Source organism: Mytilus galloprovincialis, chromosome 8, assembly GCF_965363235.1.
Source record: "Mytilus galloprovincialis chromosome 8, xbMytGall1.hap1.1, whole genome shotgun sequence".
NCBI classification, from domain to species: domain Eukaryota; kingdom Metazoa; phylum Mollusca; class Bivalvia; order Mytilida; family Mytilidae; genus Mytilus; species Mytilus galloprovincialis.
Window position 1 is genome coordinate 31,496,145 of NC_134845.1, and position 19,887 is coordinate 31,516,031.

General features: G+C 33.2%; 1 protein-coding gene across 6 annotated transcripts in view; it reads left to right on the plus strand.

The window, feature by feature from the left end:
- Window positions 1–19,887, plus strand: part of LOC143085565 (rho GTPase-activating protein 26-like) — a 67,214-nt gene that overhangs the window by 4,381 nt on the left and 42,946 nt on the right. For all 6 annotated transcript variants that reach the window (XM_076262001.1, XM_076261999.1, XM_076262002.1 and 3 more), the window contains exons 2-5: window positions 14,908–15,003; window positions 17,292–17,353; window positions 18,317–18,385; window positions 19,207–19,308. In XM_076262001.1, the coding sequence (XP_076118116.1) occupies window positions 14,908–15,003; window positions 17,292–17,353; window positions 18,317–18,385; window positions 19,207–19,308 (329 nt within the window). The remainder of the gene's footprint in view (window positions 1–14,907; window positions 15,004–17,291; window positions 17,354–18,316; window positions 18,386–19,206; window positions 19,309–19,887) is intronic.

Below are 19,887 nucleotides of genomic sequence, written 5' to 3' on the forward strand. Positions count from 1 at the left end.
CTTGCCATACTTTATGTAATGTAATTGATTTCTGGTATTAAGTCAAGTGTTTTCTTTATTTTTCACTCAAGGAAAATTATAGTGAATAAGAAGATTCACTTATCAAATAAAGATGTATAATATCATGCATTCCCTGTTCATATCATTTGGCTGAAATTGCATGCCACACACAGATTTGGACATGTTGGATACAATAAAGTTCTGTATCAGATATATATACATGCAGCTTAGGCAGATCTGGGTCCCCCCCTTTTTATGGAAAAAATTTGTTTGATTATATAGGGAATCGCTGAAGCATGACTGTAGTGAGCCCTCTTAAAGTTTTATGACAGTCAGTGGGCCCCCATATATATACAAAGTTCTGGATCCGCCACTGTAAAGTGTGACAAAATGATTTGTGGAAAAAAAGAAAAAACAAGAACATATATTGTACACATTAAATGAAGTTATTTAAATGCACTTTAAACATGTTAAAATGATGAAAGTAGTCATCTGTTTTGCAGACTTCATTAGGGTATATATGTACTGTGTTTACTTCTGGTCTTTCTGTAGGTGTAGCCATTATGTATTATATTATACATTAACCTAATTTTTTAACAGAATAATGAGTTTACAAGATGTGTAGGTATAAAGTACAAGTAGATGATTATATATTTTTCATTGAATAATCAATTAGTATGATTGGTTTGGTAGGAAGTTAATATTATAGTCATGTGAGATATATAGATATACTTCCCTTTGTTTGTTTATATACTCTGGAGATATAAGTATTGAATAGATGATGGTTAATATCAATATTTGTGTCATTGACACACAAAGATAGCATGTGGAAGTTTTAGTTTATATAGAGCTTATTTTGAGTCATGTGACTTTGCTTAATATTAAACAATAATGTCTTATAGTGCCTAACAAGATTTTGTGAGGGAATTTGATGTTTGCTATACCACTGTTTATTTCAACGCACTTTATGACAATACTTCTATACCAATCGAAATGAAGATTTTTGTAGTGTTTTGAAAAATGATTTTACTTTGTAGTAACGTATTCTTTTGGGAACATTTTATGTTTTAAAAGGACAATTTTCTGCATAAAGTCAATAATTATGTGGACTTTTGAAGCCCAAACCTTGTGTAGCCTTAAATACATAAATGAAAGATCCAAAAACTGTACCAATACAGAAGGACATGTTTATGAAATTATAGCAGAACTTTTGGTTGACAAATTTTTATTTCTTATTGCAAAACAATAAACTTTGAATTCCTTACATTTTCTCCCTACCCAGTTTACCCCTATTACTTACTATGATGTCGACCGGTCATTGTTATTGAATATTACGCAATTTGATTGGTTAAGTTATGATTAGTTTACCTTCAAACTGTTTATGCTTTTCATACATGACCATTGATTAAATCAGAACGTGCATGAATGTGACAGTAACTAAAATGACCTTCAAACTGGATACTGGCTGAGTCCATGTTATGTTTTATCAATGAAAGTTTACAAATAAGACGTTTTATTCCAGTCAGCAAGTCATTTTTCGGAGAGAAATGCCGAAATACACTTTACGCACGGCTACGCCAGGTAAATTATTATTTATCTTACAAAAAGACAACAGTTTTCATTCTCTTCAGGAACATACTAATTACAATTAATCCCAAACTAAAAAAAGTCATTAAATAAAGTCAAAATAATAAGTCCTATCTACCTACTTTTGGAGCAAACAAGTCAATGCGATTGTTTTAAGGTCAATGTCGTCTACCTCACAAAATCTTGTTAGGCACTATAATGCAGTTGAATCATTTGAGTAAATAAATGTGCATGTACCTCTGTTGACATAGCACACATTGATTTGTAAATCCTTCCCTTCCAGTAATTGCTATTTGTATCAAGTCTTCTAAGTTTCAAACATTTAAGACCCCTTTATTAAAACATGATAGATAAAGTCAGTTCTCAAAAATTGAAGATGGAAAAGCAGAATAAACAAGTGAAATGGTGTAAAAATTTTCAAAATCAAATGAATTTTAATCAAATTTTCTTCTTTAATAGTTTCTCTAATTTGCAGAATCCAACATTTAATTAACTCTTTTAATCAACAACCAACTGTTCACTACAAATAAAATCAGCTACATTTAGTTTGTATAAATCTCATTGAGTTTAAAGGCAATGTATATTGCTTTAAAAAAAGGGGGGATATTGTACCAAGGGAATACTCAAAAAGAAATGAATGGGTCAAATAAAGTCAGATAACACTATTGCCAAAATAAATAATGATCAGACAAACAACATTCCTCATAACACTACACAGAAATTATTAAAAATATCTGGGGATGACCTCAGGTGCCCCAGAAGGTGTGTTCTCATTTCGCCTTAGCTGTGAATTCCAGGTAAAAAAGGTAAAAAATATACTAAGGCCAGATGGGAATTAAACTAAGGCGAAATTTGAATTTAGATAAAAATATTAAATAAACAAATTAAACCTCTGTGTTTTTATAGCAATTTTAACAACATTGAATTAGGGAATTTTTTCTCTTTTAATTATTATTTTTAATAAAAGTGACAATTTTGTGACAATTTATATGATTTTAACTGAAAAAAAATCCACAATAAAACATGAGTCAGTAGGAAAGTTGCTTCTTTTATGTTTAATTAAGTCTCCCAAACAAAGTTTGGAGACTTATTGTTTTTGCTCAGTTCTTATTATTTTTATGGCACCCTCAACGGAGTTGGGGTGACATATTGTTATTGTTCGTTTCTTTTTTTCATATTATTATTATGTCACCCTGACTGAGGTCGGGTGACATATTGTTATTGTACGATTCTTTTTTTTATTATTATTCCACACTTTTTTGTCCAGACTATTTCTGAGAATAGGATGGACCAATTGTTATGGAACTATACCAAAATGTTAATGACCATGTGCAGAAGTGCAGTCGAGGGTTGGCATATCCAACATGGCTGCCGTTGTCATAGAAACAGAAAGAATGTAAAAATGTAATGGAACGTTCTAGAACATTGGTGTTAAAGTAAATCTACGACCATTAAATGTTATATAATGGTATGATATTATGGGGAGCACAAAATGAAGCAGCAGTATGACTTTGGAATTTTCAAATGTTGCCATGGAAACTGTTCAAAAAAAGCAAAATTTTGAAAATTCGCCAAAAATGTATTAAACGTTACAGCATATTAATCTAGATGCGACATTCAACTTTTGAATTTCCAAAATGGCTGCCGTTACCATGGCTGCTGTTTAGTGGCAATTGGTGGACCAGGGTGACATCCGCTATTGCTTGCAATGGCAATTCTAGTTATTATGGCACCCTAAACGGAGTTTGGGTGACATATTGTTATTCTACGTTTCTTTTTGTTTTTTTTATTTTTATGTCACCCGATCGACAAAGTCGGGTGACATATTGCTTTTCCTCTGTTTCTTTTTCCCTATTATTATTATTATTATTATTTTTCTTCCACCTAATTTTGTCCGGCAGTTTTTTTGGAGCCAAAGGAACCAATCTGAATGATGGTGCACTATAACAAGGAACCCTGACTTTCCAGTTGCAGTGCAACTTTGGAACTAAAAAATGGCTGCCATCACCATGGAAACGGGAAAATGGTGAAAAAATATTATTTCAGAGTTCAGCCAATTATTTGAGAATGGTTATGCTTAAAATCTTTAGATTTTGATACAATGTAGGTGCCCACTATACACTGGTTTTGGGATGATTTTGGCAATCATTGGAACTGCTATGTTGCCATGGATACTACACCAAAAATTTCCAAAATATGGAAATGCTCCAAATTTAATGAAACTTCACAGTAACGATGAGCAACATTGGTACATGTGGAATTCGGCGTTGGAATTTCCAAAATGTCTGCTGTTTCCATGGAAACAATGCAAAAATGGTAAAAATGGTCCAAAAACACCTAAAAGTGGCATTTACTTTCTTAAAAGGGTAGGTCAAATCCATTGAAACTCTGATGGTATGTTCCCTCCCATGTACCAATGTGGTATCTGCCATTAGAAATTTGGAATGGTATCTGTGTAACCATAGAAACCAGCCAAAATGTCAAAAATTTCAAAAATTTCAAAATGCTCAAAAAGTAAAGAAACTTACTATGATTGTTGACTGTCAAGTCTGCATGAGACTTTTGAAGTTGGAATTTCCAAAATGGCCAACGTTGCCATGGAAACTGCAGAAATGTCAAATATTTTCAAAATGCTCCAAACTTAACCAAACTTAATATTATTGTCACCTGGCATGTATAGATGAGACTTTTGACTTTGGAATTTTCAAAATGGCTGCCGTTGCCATGGAAACAGCAAAAATGTCATATTTTTAAAAATGATCTAAATGTACTGAAAATTTACAGAAAAATGTATAGCCATGCAAATATGTGTATTCACTGTTAAAAGTTTTTGAAATGGCTGCCGCTTAGTGGCAATGGGGGGAAGGGTGACATCCGCTATTGCTTGCAATGGCAATTCTAGTTATTATTATTATTCTTCCACCTAATTTTGTCCGGCAGTTTTCTCAGAGCCAAAGGAACCAATCTGAATGATGGTGCACTATAACAAGGAACCCTGACTTTCCAGTTGCAGTGCAACTTTGGAACTAAAAAATGGCTGCCATCACCATGGAAACCGAAAAATAATGGAAAATTCCAGTTTTTGGTTTTGATGAATTATTTTGAAATGCTTTAACTTAGAATCATTATATTTTGATACAATGTAGGTGCCGGGCATATACTGGTTTTGGATGATTTTGGCAATCATTGGAACTGCTATGTTGCCATGGATACTACACCAAAAATTTCAAAAATATGAAAATGCTCCAAATTTTATAAAACTTCACAGAAATGATGAGCAACATTGGTAGAGGTGGAATTTGGTGTTGCAATTTCGAAAATGTCTGCCGTTACCATGGAAACAATGCAAAACAGGTCAAAATGGTCCAAAAACCTTTAAGTGTCATTTACTTTCTTAAAATGGTAGGTCAAATTGATTGAAACTTTGATGGTATGGTCCCTCCCATGTACCAATGTGGTATATGCCATTCAATTTTGGGAACGGTCTCTGTTGCCATAGGAACCATCCGAAATGTCAAAAATTTCAAAAATTTCAAAATGCTTTAAAATGGATGAAACTTCATAGGATTGTACACTGACAAGTCTGAATGAGACTTTTGAAGTTGGAATTTCCAAAATGGCCACCGTTGCCATGGAAACTGCAGAAATGTCAAATATTTTCAAAATGCTCCAAACTTAATGAAACTTAATATTATTGTTAACTGGCATGTTTAGATGAGACTTTTGACTTTGGAATTTTCAAAATGGCTGCTGTTGCCATGGAAACAGCAAAAATGTGAAATTTTCTAAAATGCTCTCGATGTACTGAAAATTTACAGAAAGATGTACTGCAATGCATATATATATGTGCATTCACTGTTAAACAATTTTGAAATGGCTGCCGCTTAGTGGCCATTGGGGGAAGGGTGACATCCGCTATTGCTTGCAATGGCAATTCTAGTTATTATTATTTTTCTTCCACACATTTTTGTCCAGTCTGGAACTCTCATATGAATGGACCCAAGAAGATGGAACTATACCATAATGTTAACCACCAAATGAAGATTTGCTTTTTGGGGGTGGCACTTTCAAGATGGCTACCGTTTCCATGGAAACAGAACAAATGTGAAAAAATCCAGTTTTTTGTTTTGGTGAACTGTTTGGATATGCTTTAACTCAGAATCATTATATTTTAATACAATGTAGGTGCCCACTATATACAGGTGTTGGATGATTTTGGTACTCATTGGAACTACTATGTTGCCATGGAAACTACTCCAAAAAATTAAAAAATCTCAAAATGTTCCAAACTTAATGAAACTTCACAGTAACGATGAGCAACATTGGAAGATGTGGAATTTGGCGTTGGAATTTCCAAAATCGCTGTTGTTACCATGGAAACAATGCAAAAAGGTCAAAACTTTGAATTTTCACAGAACATTCTAGAACATCAATGTTTAATTTATTCTAAAGACATTAAATGGTATATGATTATGGAGTTAAAAAATTGCAACGGGGGTTTGACATCGGAATATTCAAAATGGCCGCCGTTACCATGGAAACAGCAAAAATACAAAAAACTTCAAAATGCTTCAAATTTATTGAAACTTATAACAAATTGTGCTCAGCTAATGTAGACTTGACTTTTGAGTTTGGAATTTCCAAAATGACCGCCGTTACCATGGCTACCGCTCACCTGGCAATAGGGGAAGGGTGCCATCCGCTATTGCTTGCAATCGCAAATCTAGTTATTTTTATTCTTCCACACTTTTTTGTCCATTCTATTTCTCGGAATTGGCTTGAACAATATTGATGGAACTATACCATAATGTAGACCACCACATTCTATAGTGCAGTGGGGTATGGCACCATCAAGATGGCTGCCGTTGCCATGGAAACGAAACAAATGTGAAAAAATCCTGTTTTTTGTTTTGATGAACTGTTTTGATATGCTTAAAATCAGAAACATTATATTTTGATACAATGTAGGTGCCGGCCATATACAGGTGTTGGATGATTTTGGCACTCATTGGAACTACTATGTTGCCATGGAAACTACACCAAAAATTTCAAAAATATTAAAATGCTCCAAACTTCATAAAACTTCACAGTAACGATGAGCAACATTGGAAGATGTGGAATTTGGCGTTGGAATTTCCAAAATATCTGTTGTTACCTTGGAAACAATGCAAAAAGGTCAAAACTTTGAATTTTCACAGAACATTCCAGAACATCAATGTTAAATTTATTCTAGAGACATTAAATGGTATATGATTATGGAGGGCAAAAATTGCAGCGGGGGTTTGACTTTGGAATATTCAAAATGGCCGCCGTTACCATGGGAACAGCAAAATTATGAAAAACTTCCAAATGCTTTAAATTTAATGAAACTTATAACAAATGTTGCCTAGCTTATGTAGACTTAACTTTTGAGTTTCGAATTTTCAAAATGGCCGCCGTTGCCATGGAAACAGCAAAAATTTTCTGAATGGCTGCCGCTGGCCTGGCAATGGGGAAAGGGTGCCATCCGCTATTGCTTGCAATGGCAAATCTAGTTATGGCACCCTCAACGGAGTTGGGGTGACATCTTGTTATTCTACGTTTCTTTTTTTTCTTTTTATTTTTATTCTTCCACACATTTTGTCCACGCTATTTCTTGGAATTGGTCAGACCCATGTTGATGGAACTATAACATAATATGAACCGCCATGTGAAGTTGTGCAAAAGACATTGGAATGGTAAAAAATGGTTGCCGTTTCCATGGAAACAGAACAAATGTGAAAAAATCCAGTTTTTTGTTTTGGTGAACTATTTGGATACTATTTAACTCAGAATCATTATATTTTAATACAATGTAGGTGCCCACTATATACAGGTGTTGGATGATTTTGGCACTCATTGGAACTACTATGTTGCCATGGAAACTACTCCAAAAAATTCAAAAATCTCAAAATGTTCCAAACTTAATGAAACTTCACAGTAACGATGAGCAACATTGGAAGATGTGGAATTTGGCGTTGGAATTTCCAAAATCGCTGTTGTTACCATGGAAACAATGCAAAAAGGTCAAAACTTTGAATTTTCACAGAACATTCTAGAACATCAATGTATAATTTATTCTAGAGACATTAAATGGTATATGATTGTATATGATTATGGAGGGAAAAAATGCAGCGGGGGTTTGACTTTGGAATATTCAAAATGGCCGCCGTTACCATGGAAACAGCAAAAATACAAAAAACTTCAAAATGCTTCAAATTTATTGAAACTTATAACAAATGTTGCTCAGCTAATGTAGACTTGACTTTTGAGTTTGGAATTTCAAAAATGGCCGCCGTTACCATGGAAACAGCAAAAATACAAAAAACTTCAAAATGCTTCAAATTTATTGAAACTTATAACAAATGTTGCTCAGCTAATGTAGACTTGACTTTTGAGTTTGGAATTTCCAAAATGGCCGCCGTTACCAAAGCTACCGCTCACCTGGCAATAGGGGAAGGGTGCCATCCGCTATTGCTTGCAATGGCAAATCTAGTTATTATTATTTTTCTTCCACTATTTTTGTCCGGAGCCGTTCTCAGAATAGAATGGACCAAAGTCGATGGAATTATGGTATAATGTTGACCACCATGCGAAGTTGTCCCTCTGACTTTGGAATGGTCAAGATGGCCACCGTTACCATGGAAACAGCAAAAATGCGAAAAAAATCAAAGTGTTCCAAAGTGGAAGAAACTACACAGGAATGGTAACTGGCATGTGCTGATTTCCAGTTTGACTTAGGAATTTTCAAAATGACCGCCGTTACCATGGAAACTGCAAAAATGTCCAAAATTTCAAAAAGCTCCAAAATTTATGAAACTTTGAAAAAAAATGTTAATTTGCAAGTGAAGATGCACTCTTTGACTGAGGAATTTTCAAAATGGCTGCCGTTACCCTGGCAATGGGGGAAGGGTGCCATCCATTATTGCTAGCAATTACAAATCTAGTTATTATGTCACCCTGACTGAGGTCGGGTGACATATTGTTATTGTACGATTCTTTTTTTTATTATTATTCCACACTTTTTTGTCCAGACTATTTCTGAGAATAGGATGGACCAATTGTTATGGAACTTTACCAAAATGTTAAAGACCATGTGCAGAAGTGCAGTCGAGGGTTGGCATATCCAACATGGCTGCCGTTGTCAAGGAAACAGAAAGAATGTAAAAATGTAATAGAACATTCTAGAACATTGGTGTTAAAGTAAATCTACGACCATTAAATGTTATATAATGGTATTATATTATGGCGAGCACAATATAAAGCAGCAGTATGACTTTGGAATTTTCAAATGTTGCCATGGAAACTGTGCAAAAAAAGCAAAATTTTGAAAATTCTTCAAATCTGTATGAAACGTTACAGAAATGTTAACTTGTTAATCTAGATGCGGCTTTCAACTTTGGAATTTCCAAAATGGCTGCCGTTACCATGGCTGCTGTTTAGTGGCAATTGGTGGACCAGGGTGACATCCGCTATTGCTTGCAATGGCAATTCTAGTTATTCTTCTTCTTCTTCCGCCGCTTTAAAAAATGAACTTGTCCGCAGCGTTTCTCCAAAACCGCTTGTCAGATTGACTTAGGATTTCATAAAATGGTAGACTAATATGTCTAGGTGAGCCATCAATCTTTCGTTTGTGCATTGGGGTCTATTAAGGGGTGTTTTGGGGGGTAGAAAGCAGGGAGGGTTTTACTATAGAACCCTATGGGATTTTATTTTCAAAATTTTTTAAATGAATATAACTTGAAAACTAAAAGTGATAGATACATGCAGTCTTCAGAAATGATTATAGGACAATAAAATAAATCACATGAAATATAGGGGGATGCCCTGCGGGGTCATCCCCACCCCCTTCAATTTGAGAATGTGCTATTATCTTGTAAACGGTCCAGATCCCCACCCCTAAACCATATATATTCTTGTAGGGGACAATAAAACAAATCAAATGAAATAAAAGGGAAGTCCCTAGGGGTCACCCCACCCCCTCTTGTTGGAAAACTTGTAAATGGTCCAGATCCCCACCCCTAAACCATATATATTCTTGTAGGGGACAATAAAACAAATCAAATGAAATAAAAGGGAAGTCCCTAGGGGGTCACCCCACCCCCTCTTGTTTGAAAACTTGTAAACGGTCCAGATCCCCACCCCTAAACCATATATATTCTTGTATGGGACAATGAAACAAATCACATGTAATTAGATGGAAGTTCCTGGGGGTCACCCCCACCCCGTTCAATTTGAGAATGTACTATTATCTTGTAAACAGTCCAGATCCCCACCCCTAAACCATATATATTCTTGTAGGGGACAAGAAAACAAATCAAATGAAATAAATGGGAAGTCCCTAGGGGGTCACCCCACCCCCTCTTGTTTGAAAACTTGTAAACGGTCCAGATCCCCACCCCTAAACCATATATATTCTTGTAGGGGACAATAAAACAAATCAAATGAAATAAAAGGGAAGTCCCTAGGGGGTCACCCCAACCCCTCTTGTTTGAAAACTTGAAAACGGTCCAGATCCCCACCCCTAAACCATATATATTCTTGTATGGGACAATAAAACGAATCACATAAAATTAGATGGAAGTTCCTGGGGGTCACCCCCACCCCGTTCAATTTGAGAATGTACTATTATCTTGTAAACGGTCCAGATCCCCACCCCTAAACCATATATTTTCTTGTAGGGGACAATAAAACAAATCAAATGAAATGTAGGTAAAGTCCCTGGGGGTCACCACCACCCCCTCCTGTTTGAAAACTTGTAAATGGTGGAGATCCCTACTCGTAAGCCATATATATTCTTGTATGGGACAAAAAATCAAATCAAATGAACATGGGACCATATGAATGGGGAGTTATCGGAGCTTTGTTTGGGAGACTTCGTAACAGCATCCTGTTACAATTACTTCTTGTTTAATATAAGTTTCAATTGTATAAATTTTATGCAACCAGAAAGTTCTTAATAATCAGTCAATTATCCTTTACATTTTGCAACACAAAGAGTTTAAAAAAGAAAGAACAAAATGTATTCCCACAAACTTGTTTACATATATTACAGAAACTTAAATAAAATAAATAAAATAATATATTTTTTTTAAATTGTGTTATTATAATTATATATATAATAAAGATAATACATGTAAAAATACAAAAAAAAAAGATGTTGTATAATTGCCAATGAGACAACTCTCCACAAGAGACCAAAATGACACAGATATCAACAACTATAGGTCAACATACAGCCTTCAACAATGAGGAAAGCCCATACTGCATGGTCAGCTACAATAGGCCCCGAAATGTAAAACAATTCAAACAAGAAAACTAACGGCCTTATTTATGTACAAATAATGAACGAAAAAGAAATATGTGACACATAAACAAACGACAACCTGTGAATTACATGGAATACTATGACTTGACTTCTTCAAGCTTGGTCCAAATTATATACGATTCTTTAATCTCCTGGAAAACATCGCCAACCAACCTCAGTATGGTGATGCAGCATCTTACATCCTCAAACTTGTCAACTAAATGAACTTTGAACATTCAAATGTGTACATCAGTGCCTTGTTTTTTTCACAATATGAACTCTACGGAAATAATTCTTATGTTATATGTATTAGACTAAGTGTTTTTTCTCATGCTACGTATTATTAAAAATATAACAGGTACATTTTCTATATCAGTATTCAAATTTAAAATTGGGTTTCTGAATTCAGTGCTGATTTAGATATGAAATACAAATGTATTTGTTATGATAGTATGATATTTGTCTTCTTTATTCATTGAAATATTTTTAAAAATATCCATATACAATGTGCATATCTAATAAGACTTTATTTACAAAATATAACACATGAGTAAAAAAAAATCAGAAAAAGAAGAGCAGCTATAAAAAAGAATTATTTAAAAAGTGGGACACCAAACGTAAATAAAATTTCATGGTAGAATTTGACATCAAAATAACAAATAATAACTAATTGCAATACAAACAAAACATAACATAATTACAATGTTTACAGAAGCTCCCATTTCGCCTTAGTTAATTCTTATGTACCTGAAAATTTGTACTAAGGCAAACTGGGATTAATTTTATATAATTATTTTGACAGCTAAGGTGAAATGAGAATAAGCCCCAAGAATTGTCAGTAGTTCAGTCATTTGTATTGTTTAAATTTTCATGATGAAATGATGTAGTTTTTTAGCTCACCTGGCCCGAAGGGCCAAGTGAGCTTTTCTCATCACTTGGCGTTCGTCGTCCTGCGTCGTCGTCCGTCGTCGTTAACTTAAAAAAAATCTTCTCCTCTGAAACTACTGGGCCAAATTTAACCAAACTTGGTCACAATCATCATTGGGGTATCTAGTTTAAAAAATGTGTTCGGTGACCCAGCCAACCAACCAAGATGGCCGCCATGGCTAAAAATAGAACATAGGGGTAAAATGCAGTTTTTGGCTTATAACTCAAAAACCAAAGCATTTAGAGCAAATCTGACAGGGTGAAATTGTTTATCAGGTCAAGATCTATCTGCCCTGAAATTTTCAGATGAATCAGACAACCCGTTGTTGTGTTGCTGCCCCTGAATTGGTAATTTTAAGGAAATTTTGCTGTTTTTGGTTATTATCTTGAATATTATTATAGATAGAGATAAACTGTAAACAGCAATAATGTTCAGCAAAGTAAGATTTACAAATAGGTCAACGTGACCGAAATGGTCAGTTGACCCCTTTAGGAGTTATTGCCCTTTATAGTCAATTTTTAACCATTTTTCGTAAATCTTAGTTATCTTTTACAAAAATCTTCTTCTCTAAAACTACTGGGCCAAATTAATCCAAACTTGACCACAATCATCTTTGGGGTATCTAGTTTAAAAAATGTGTCCGATGACCCGACCATCAAATCAAAATGGCCGCCACGGCTAAAAATAGAACATAGGGGTAAAATGCAGTTTTTTGCTTATAACTCAAAAACCAAAGCATTTAGAGCAAATCTGACTGGGGTAAAATTGTTCATCAGGTCAAGATCTATCTGCCCTTAAATTTTCAGATGAATCGGACAACCCATTGTTGGGTTGCTGCCCCTAAATTGGTAATTTTTAATGAAATTTTGTGGTTTTTGGTTATTATCTTGAATACTATTATAGATAGAGATAACCTGTAAACAGCAATAATGTTCAGAAAAGTAAGATTTACAAATAAGTCAACATGACTGAATTGGTCAATTGACCCCCTAAGGAGTTATTGTCCTTTATAGTAAATTTTTAACAATTTTCATAAAATTTGTAAATTTTTACTAATATTTTTCACTGAAACTACTGGACCAAGTTCATTATAGATAGAGATAATTGTAAGCAGCAAGAATGTTCAGTAAAGTAAGATGTACAAACACATCACCATCACCAAAACACAATTTTGTCATGAATCTATCTGCTTCTTTTGTTAAATATTCACATATACCAAGGTGAGCGACACAGGCTCTTTAGAGCCTCTAGTTTAGGCAATACAATTTACAGGTGTATTTTTTTCATAATTTCCGACAACAATGCCAAAGTTTAACATATGAATAAATTGTTTCTGATACAGGTTAGGCTTTATTGTGAATTTTGTTTGATTCAAAATATTGCCTCAATATTAATAATAATAATATTACAAAGCAATTTAGTACTGTAACAGATTATTACATCTAGCAGTTCTGACAGGATGATGCAAATTAGATATAATTTCATTGAGTTATAAATACATGATTTGAATAAAGTGTTATTGTTGATCATTAGTGACTTAATGGTAGTACATTACATAACATTTTCTGTGGATAAATGCTTTTTAGCTCACCTGGCTCGAAGGTCCAAGTGAGCTTTTCCCATTACTTTGCGTCCGTCGTCCCTCGTCGTTAACTTATTCAAAAATCTTCTCCTCTGAAACTACTGGGCCAAATTAATCCAAACTTGGCCACAATCATCATTGGGGTATCTAGTTTAAGAAATTTGTCCAGTGACCCGGCCAAGCAACCAAGATGGCCACCATGGCTAAAAATAGAACATAGGGGAAAAATGCAGTTTTTGGCTTATAACTCAAAAACCAAAGCATTTAGAGCAAATCTGACAGGGTGAAAAATTGTTTATCAGGTCAAGATCTATTTGCCCTGAAATTTTCGGATGAATTGGACCACTCGTTGTTGGGTTGCTGCCCCTGAATCGGTAATTTTAAGGAAATTCTGCTGTTTTTGGTTATTATCTTGAATATTATTATAGATAGAGATAAACTGTAAACAGCAATAAAGTTCAGCAAAGTAAGATTTACAAATAAGTCAACATGACCAAAAATGGTCAATTGACCCCCTAAGGAGATATTGTCCTTTATAGTAAATTTTTAGCATTTTTCATAAAATTTGTAAATTTTTATTAACATTTTTCACTGAAATTACTGGGCCAAGTTCATTATAGATAGAGATAATTGTAAGCAGCAAGACTGTATAGTAAAGTAAGATGTAGAAACACATCACCATCAACAAAACACAATTTTGTCATGAATCCATCTGCTTCCTTTGTTTAATATTGACATAGACCAAGGTGAGCGACACAGGCTATTCAGAAAAGCCTCTAGTTTCTTGGTCCTGGGGTCGGTTTCACAAAAAACTTACAACTGAGATTGGTCTTCAGTCATGAACAAATCAGTATACTTATGATCTAAGTTTTTTTGTGAAATTGACTTCTGAAACTCTGCTTTCAAGCTTATACAAATATTTTTGAATAATTAAATTTGTTTCCTACCCTATATACAAAAGAAATCCTAAACATATGCATAAAATGGAGCCCTTTATAGCTTGTTGTTCGGTGTGAGCCAAGGCTCCGTGTTGAAAGCCGTACATTGACCTATAATGGTTTACTTTTTTAAATTGTTATTTGGATGGAGAGTTGTCTCATTGGCACTCACACCACATCTTCCTAAATCGATAAAAGGGTTTAGTACACAATACAATTTTTAAAACTGTTTCAAAAAAAGAATGCTTCATTTTGTTATAAACTAAGGAAAAATATGATAACTTCACTGACCAATCAAGTCTATTTTATTCTATTATAAGGCCTAAATTTGTTGAGATTATAAAAGCTGTCAAAATAAGTCAAATAGATATTTGGGTGGCCGGTGTTACTGTATGTAAACTTCCATTAGCAAATGATTAGGCTTACATGTATGCATGTTTATAGTCATTATCGTCAATGTAAAACATGACCTTATAATTATTATTGCTATCAAAACTAAAATACACATTGCTTGACCATTGTACAAATTTTCTTTTTATATTTTCAGACTTAGGAAAAGCATGTAAAGGCTTTGCACAGAAATTAAAGGATTTTAAATTTGAATGTATAGGCGAGAAGTTAACAGATGATGAAGCTAGAATTGGTAAGATATTTAAGACAGCTACACTAATACGTAATCAGTAAATTACTTGGGAAGAGTTTAAGTGCACTCTTAAATGATATTCAGGATATTGTGAAATTTTCAATTTGCATCACACCATTTTTGGGCAATTAACAAGATGAACAATTTACATGATATGCAGCTGTAAAATCTTGATATATCCCTTATTTGCGAGATTTTTACCACATTATTTTCAAAGCTAGTGTTTAAATTTTGAAAGTGTGCTTTTATAAGGTGTTCTTAAAAGGTCACCTCTTTTAAGAGAAAACCTGTCTTGCCAGGCCTCCCTGTACTGTTTTTGCTGTTTTAAAACTTGTATAATGACTTTTAATATGAAATAAAAAATAGAAATTGTGCCTCAGGTTCTCAGGTTATATTAGCTTATAAATTTATGTATACATTGCAAGTTAATTATCATTGAATTATAAAATAAAATAGTTTTTATAACTTAAAAGTAAGAAATATTTTCTTTTCCCTTTGCTACAGTATCAAATATAACTACTGACATGTGACAATGAATCGTATATATTACAAACTAATTGTAAAAGGGAAGTTGAAAATCCTGTTTCAAAAGTGAAATATAACAAGTGAGGGTCTATATACAATGTGTATACTGTTGGTTTCATTGCCTGAGTTTATTTAATGTTATATGACTTAAGGTAACACTGAAAAATGATACACACTATAACATTAAATAAACCTAGAAGTGAAACCAAATAAAATTGTACAATATATCTTAAACAGAACAAGAATGTGTCCATAGTACATGGATGCCCCACTTGCACTATCATTTTCTATGTTTAGTGGACCGTAAAATTGGGGTAAAAACTCTAATTCAACATTAAAATTAGAAAGATCATATCATAGGGAACATGTGTACTAAGTTTTAAGTTGATAAAAATACTGGATAAAGTAAGCAGTCAGCTATAAATCAAGTACTATGAAAAAGGCAATGGAAAATGTCATAATGTCATATACATCATGTAAATCAGTGCAAACAAGAATGTTTCCAAAGTACATAGATGCCCAACTCACACTATCATTTTTTATGTTCAGTAGACTATGAAATTTGGGTCAAAACTCTAATTTGGAATTAAATGAGAAAGACCATACCATAGTGAGCATGTGTACTAAGTTTCAAGTTGATTAGACGCCAACTGCATCAAAAACTACCTTTGAACAAAAACTTGAACTTGAAGCAGGACAGACATATGAATTAAAAGGACGTCCAGACCTAAATATAATGATGCCCCTCCACTGTCTTATGTACATTTTAGGGCATAAAAAATGTGCATGTCTAATGTCTATTGCTTGTTTTCTCCTGGTACATTGAAGCTGCAGTCTAAGAATTTACTGGTTACTTGTCAGAGGTCACTCATTTTCAGTTAATAAATTATACGATTTATTCCCAAAGCAATTAAACTGTTGTAAGGATTTGTAGAAATAGGATGTAATATTCCAACAAATATTTCCTGAAGATTTGTAAGGCTATTGTAAAATTTTATGATCTTGACCCCCTTGCTTACACTTTAAAATAGTTCATTGAAGTATCAAGTTTCCTTTCAATTAAAGCACCTACATTTAAACAAACTTTATTTTAGTTTTGTCCTTTACTTTGATGTTGTATGTGTCATATATACCTTTGTATGTAGAATATGTCATTTTAAAACTGTTTTTTTTTTAGTTTTAAATTCAAATTCTGCATGCTTTTCCCTTCAAATTGAAAGTCCAACACAATTGATGTTCTTTTCAGTCAAATACCCATTGAATAAAAAATATTTTTTTCTTGGACTAATGTCTGAAATACATAATGCTCTTTTTGGAAGCTAGGGTCTAGGTCAAATCTAGGTTAGCTTTACCTTATTTTAATGCCTCATTAGATTGGCAAAAATTATTGACATCATAATTTCTAAAAAAAAACAACAACAGGAAAACTTTACAGCATTGTACCAACATTTTGTAGGAAAGATATCTTATTGCCATCTTTAACTTAACTCTAATAATTCTGCACCCTCTAGTGGCCTAAAGACTATGTAGCAATCAGAGATTAGTCAGAGGTCAGCAGAATGTAACGACTGACATTATTCAGGTTATATTTAACTTTAAATTTAAAGGCATTGGATAGAAACGTTAGACAGGTTTGAATCAAACTAGAATTGACCAAAAAATACATAAAAGTTTATATTACATTCAGTACTAAAGACGAATTATATGTTTTATAGAATACACGTGTACTCACTTTCAAAATTTGTAAAATTCTATCTTTCCAGCTGGCTCGCTCTCAGAGTTTGGTACACTGATAGCAAATGTTGAAGAGGAGCGGGAAAGAATGGTATTTATATATCCTTACTATCAACAGTTGAGATTTCCAATACATTTTACATTTCATTAACGCTCTAAGGATAATCATGAATAGTATAAATATGAAATATCTTCAATAGTTTAATTTTTCGAGAAAGACAATTCATTTTCAGAAGTCAAATTAGCACTGAAGCTTAGAATAAATTTAAACATATTTATTTATAGTGGATTGAGAAACAAGTTATTGCAACTTATATTAATCCCTTTCCACTTTGCTGGGGCGAGTTTTACTTTGTAGCAGCATTAGCCTGCTCTTTTTCTAATTCTACAAGGGTGTCTTTAACATGCAAGGGACATGGTTCTCTCTTAACACAGGTCAACCTTTTATCGTTCCCTGTCGACGGACTATCATTGTTTCCTCAAGACCATACTTACAAATGGTGTTGAGGGAGAGCCGAAAATTAAGTCCCTGAAATTTTTCTCCCAGGGGATCGAACCAGCAACCTATGTGTTAGTAGTCCGATGCACTAACCACTACACCATGGCTCTCAATGTTGACATGAAATAGATTTTTTTTTAAATCTAATGTTTTTAAAATCAAAGAGAGATCTGTTAATGTTAGCAAAATGAATTCATTGTTGGAGATTAGTTACATTAATTTAACTGTCACATGACAAGGAATATATTCACCGTGTGTCCACTTTTAATTTTTAAAATAAACCATTGTAAACAGAGTAGAAATGAAGAAAAAAATTGAAAAAAAATTGCACCAAATAATACAGAAATATAAATCTGATCATATTCGATACTCACAAATCTAAAAATCTATAATGTTTAACATGTTTAAGCTTAAATTATGATTGATATTGTACTTGTTGTATGTTCAACCTGGTTAATAAAAACTATGTTTGTAATTTATTTTCTTGGCTCATCTCTGCCAGGTATTTGATGTCCTAATCACTTGATGAATAACTATTTCTATTTGTTTTTACAGTTGCAGCAAGCACAAGAACATTTTACTGCTTTAGAGGCATTTAGAAAACAACAAATTAACTCAATTAAGGTTTGTTGATTACAATAATTACATGATAAGGCCAAAACAAATATTTGCGTTTCCTGCCTCCCGTTAAAAAAAAGGGGGAGGTGGGCAGGTAAAATAATTTAAAAACTGCATTGAATATATTGGGAAATGTTTTGAAATTAACCACAAATATCTGAACTTTAACGATGCTTAACCAAAAATGTCCATTAAATGAAAATTATTATAGATATACAGAGGCAGGAAACAGATATACACAATTTTTGGCCTAATTACAGTTAAAATGTCTAGTTGTGTTCTGACATAAAAAGCACCAATAGGGTAAACAATGTTATGTTTTGCATAAAGTAAATAAAAACTGTGGGTAATTGAGGTGCTAATTGAAGTATTTGATCAAATGCCAGCAAATTTCTTGTGGTGCATGCAAAGTTAATTAGTAAAAGAAAAAAAACTAAGTTTTTACGTAAGCATAATGATTTTCTTCCAAAAATAATGAAAACTGCATTGAATATATAATCTCATTTAGGACTTTGTAGGTAATGTTTAATATAATAGACTATGTTGCATTATCAGAACATTATTTTTTGTTACAATTTTAATTTAACATAATTAAGATTCCCCAAAGATAGCAGACTGCAAAGGCTATGTATAAAAAAATCATAATGAATTTAGAAAATTTTAATATTTGCATTAGTCAAATATTATTAGTGACCAAAAGCTACCTTTTTTCATTGTATATGACTACAAATAATACTTAGTATTAAATCTAAACATACAAAAACATGTGTTATATAAGCACTTTGGTCTAACACCTAAAGATCCTTTACATTGTTTTTCCTTTGCAGGATGAGAAAAGACAGTTTGATAAAAACACAGCAAAGATTTGTCAGTCATTAGAAAGATATCTAAACCTTAAAGCCAAGATGAATGATAACACATTGCAAGAGGTAAACTCAGTGAAAACTAAAGATACAAGTCATTAACCAGTTAACTTTACAAAAAAACTTTTTGTCAAAATTTTTTGCTCGAACATGTGCATGTTCAGTAGCTTTTCGGTCAACTCACTATGTTGTTCTTGTAAAGAACAACTACTTTATAGTCTGAACATAGAATAAACAGATCTGTATGGACTTCAAGCAAATTGTCCAAAAAGTAATGAATATACAACTGTGAATTAGTCTGAAAATTGAAACAAGGCCGTTAGTTTTCTTGTTTGAATTGGTTTTACACTGTCATATCAGTGCCTTTTATAGCTGACTATAATGCATGGGCTTTGCTCATTGTTGAAGGCCATACTGTGACCTATAGTTGTTATTTCTGTGTCATTTGGTCTCTTGTGGAGAGTTGTCTCATTGGCAATCATACCACATTTTCTTTTTTATAATTAGACTGAAAATTACTTATTTCATATCAAAATTACCCTTTCAGAGATCAAAACAGGTTTACTACGGTTTTCATTTCAAGAAATTCATGTGTGAAATAAGTAAGACTATGGCATCCCTATGCTAACAACAGCATCTATCTGC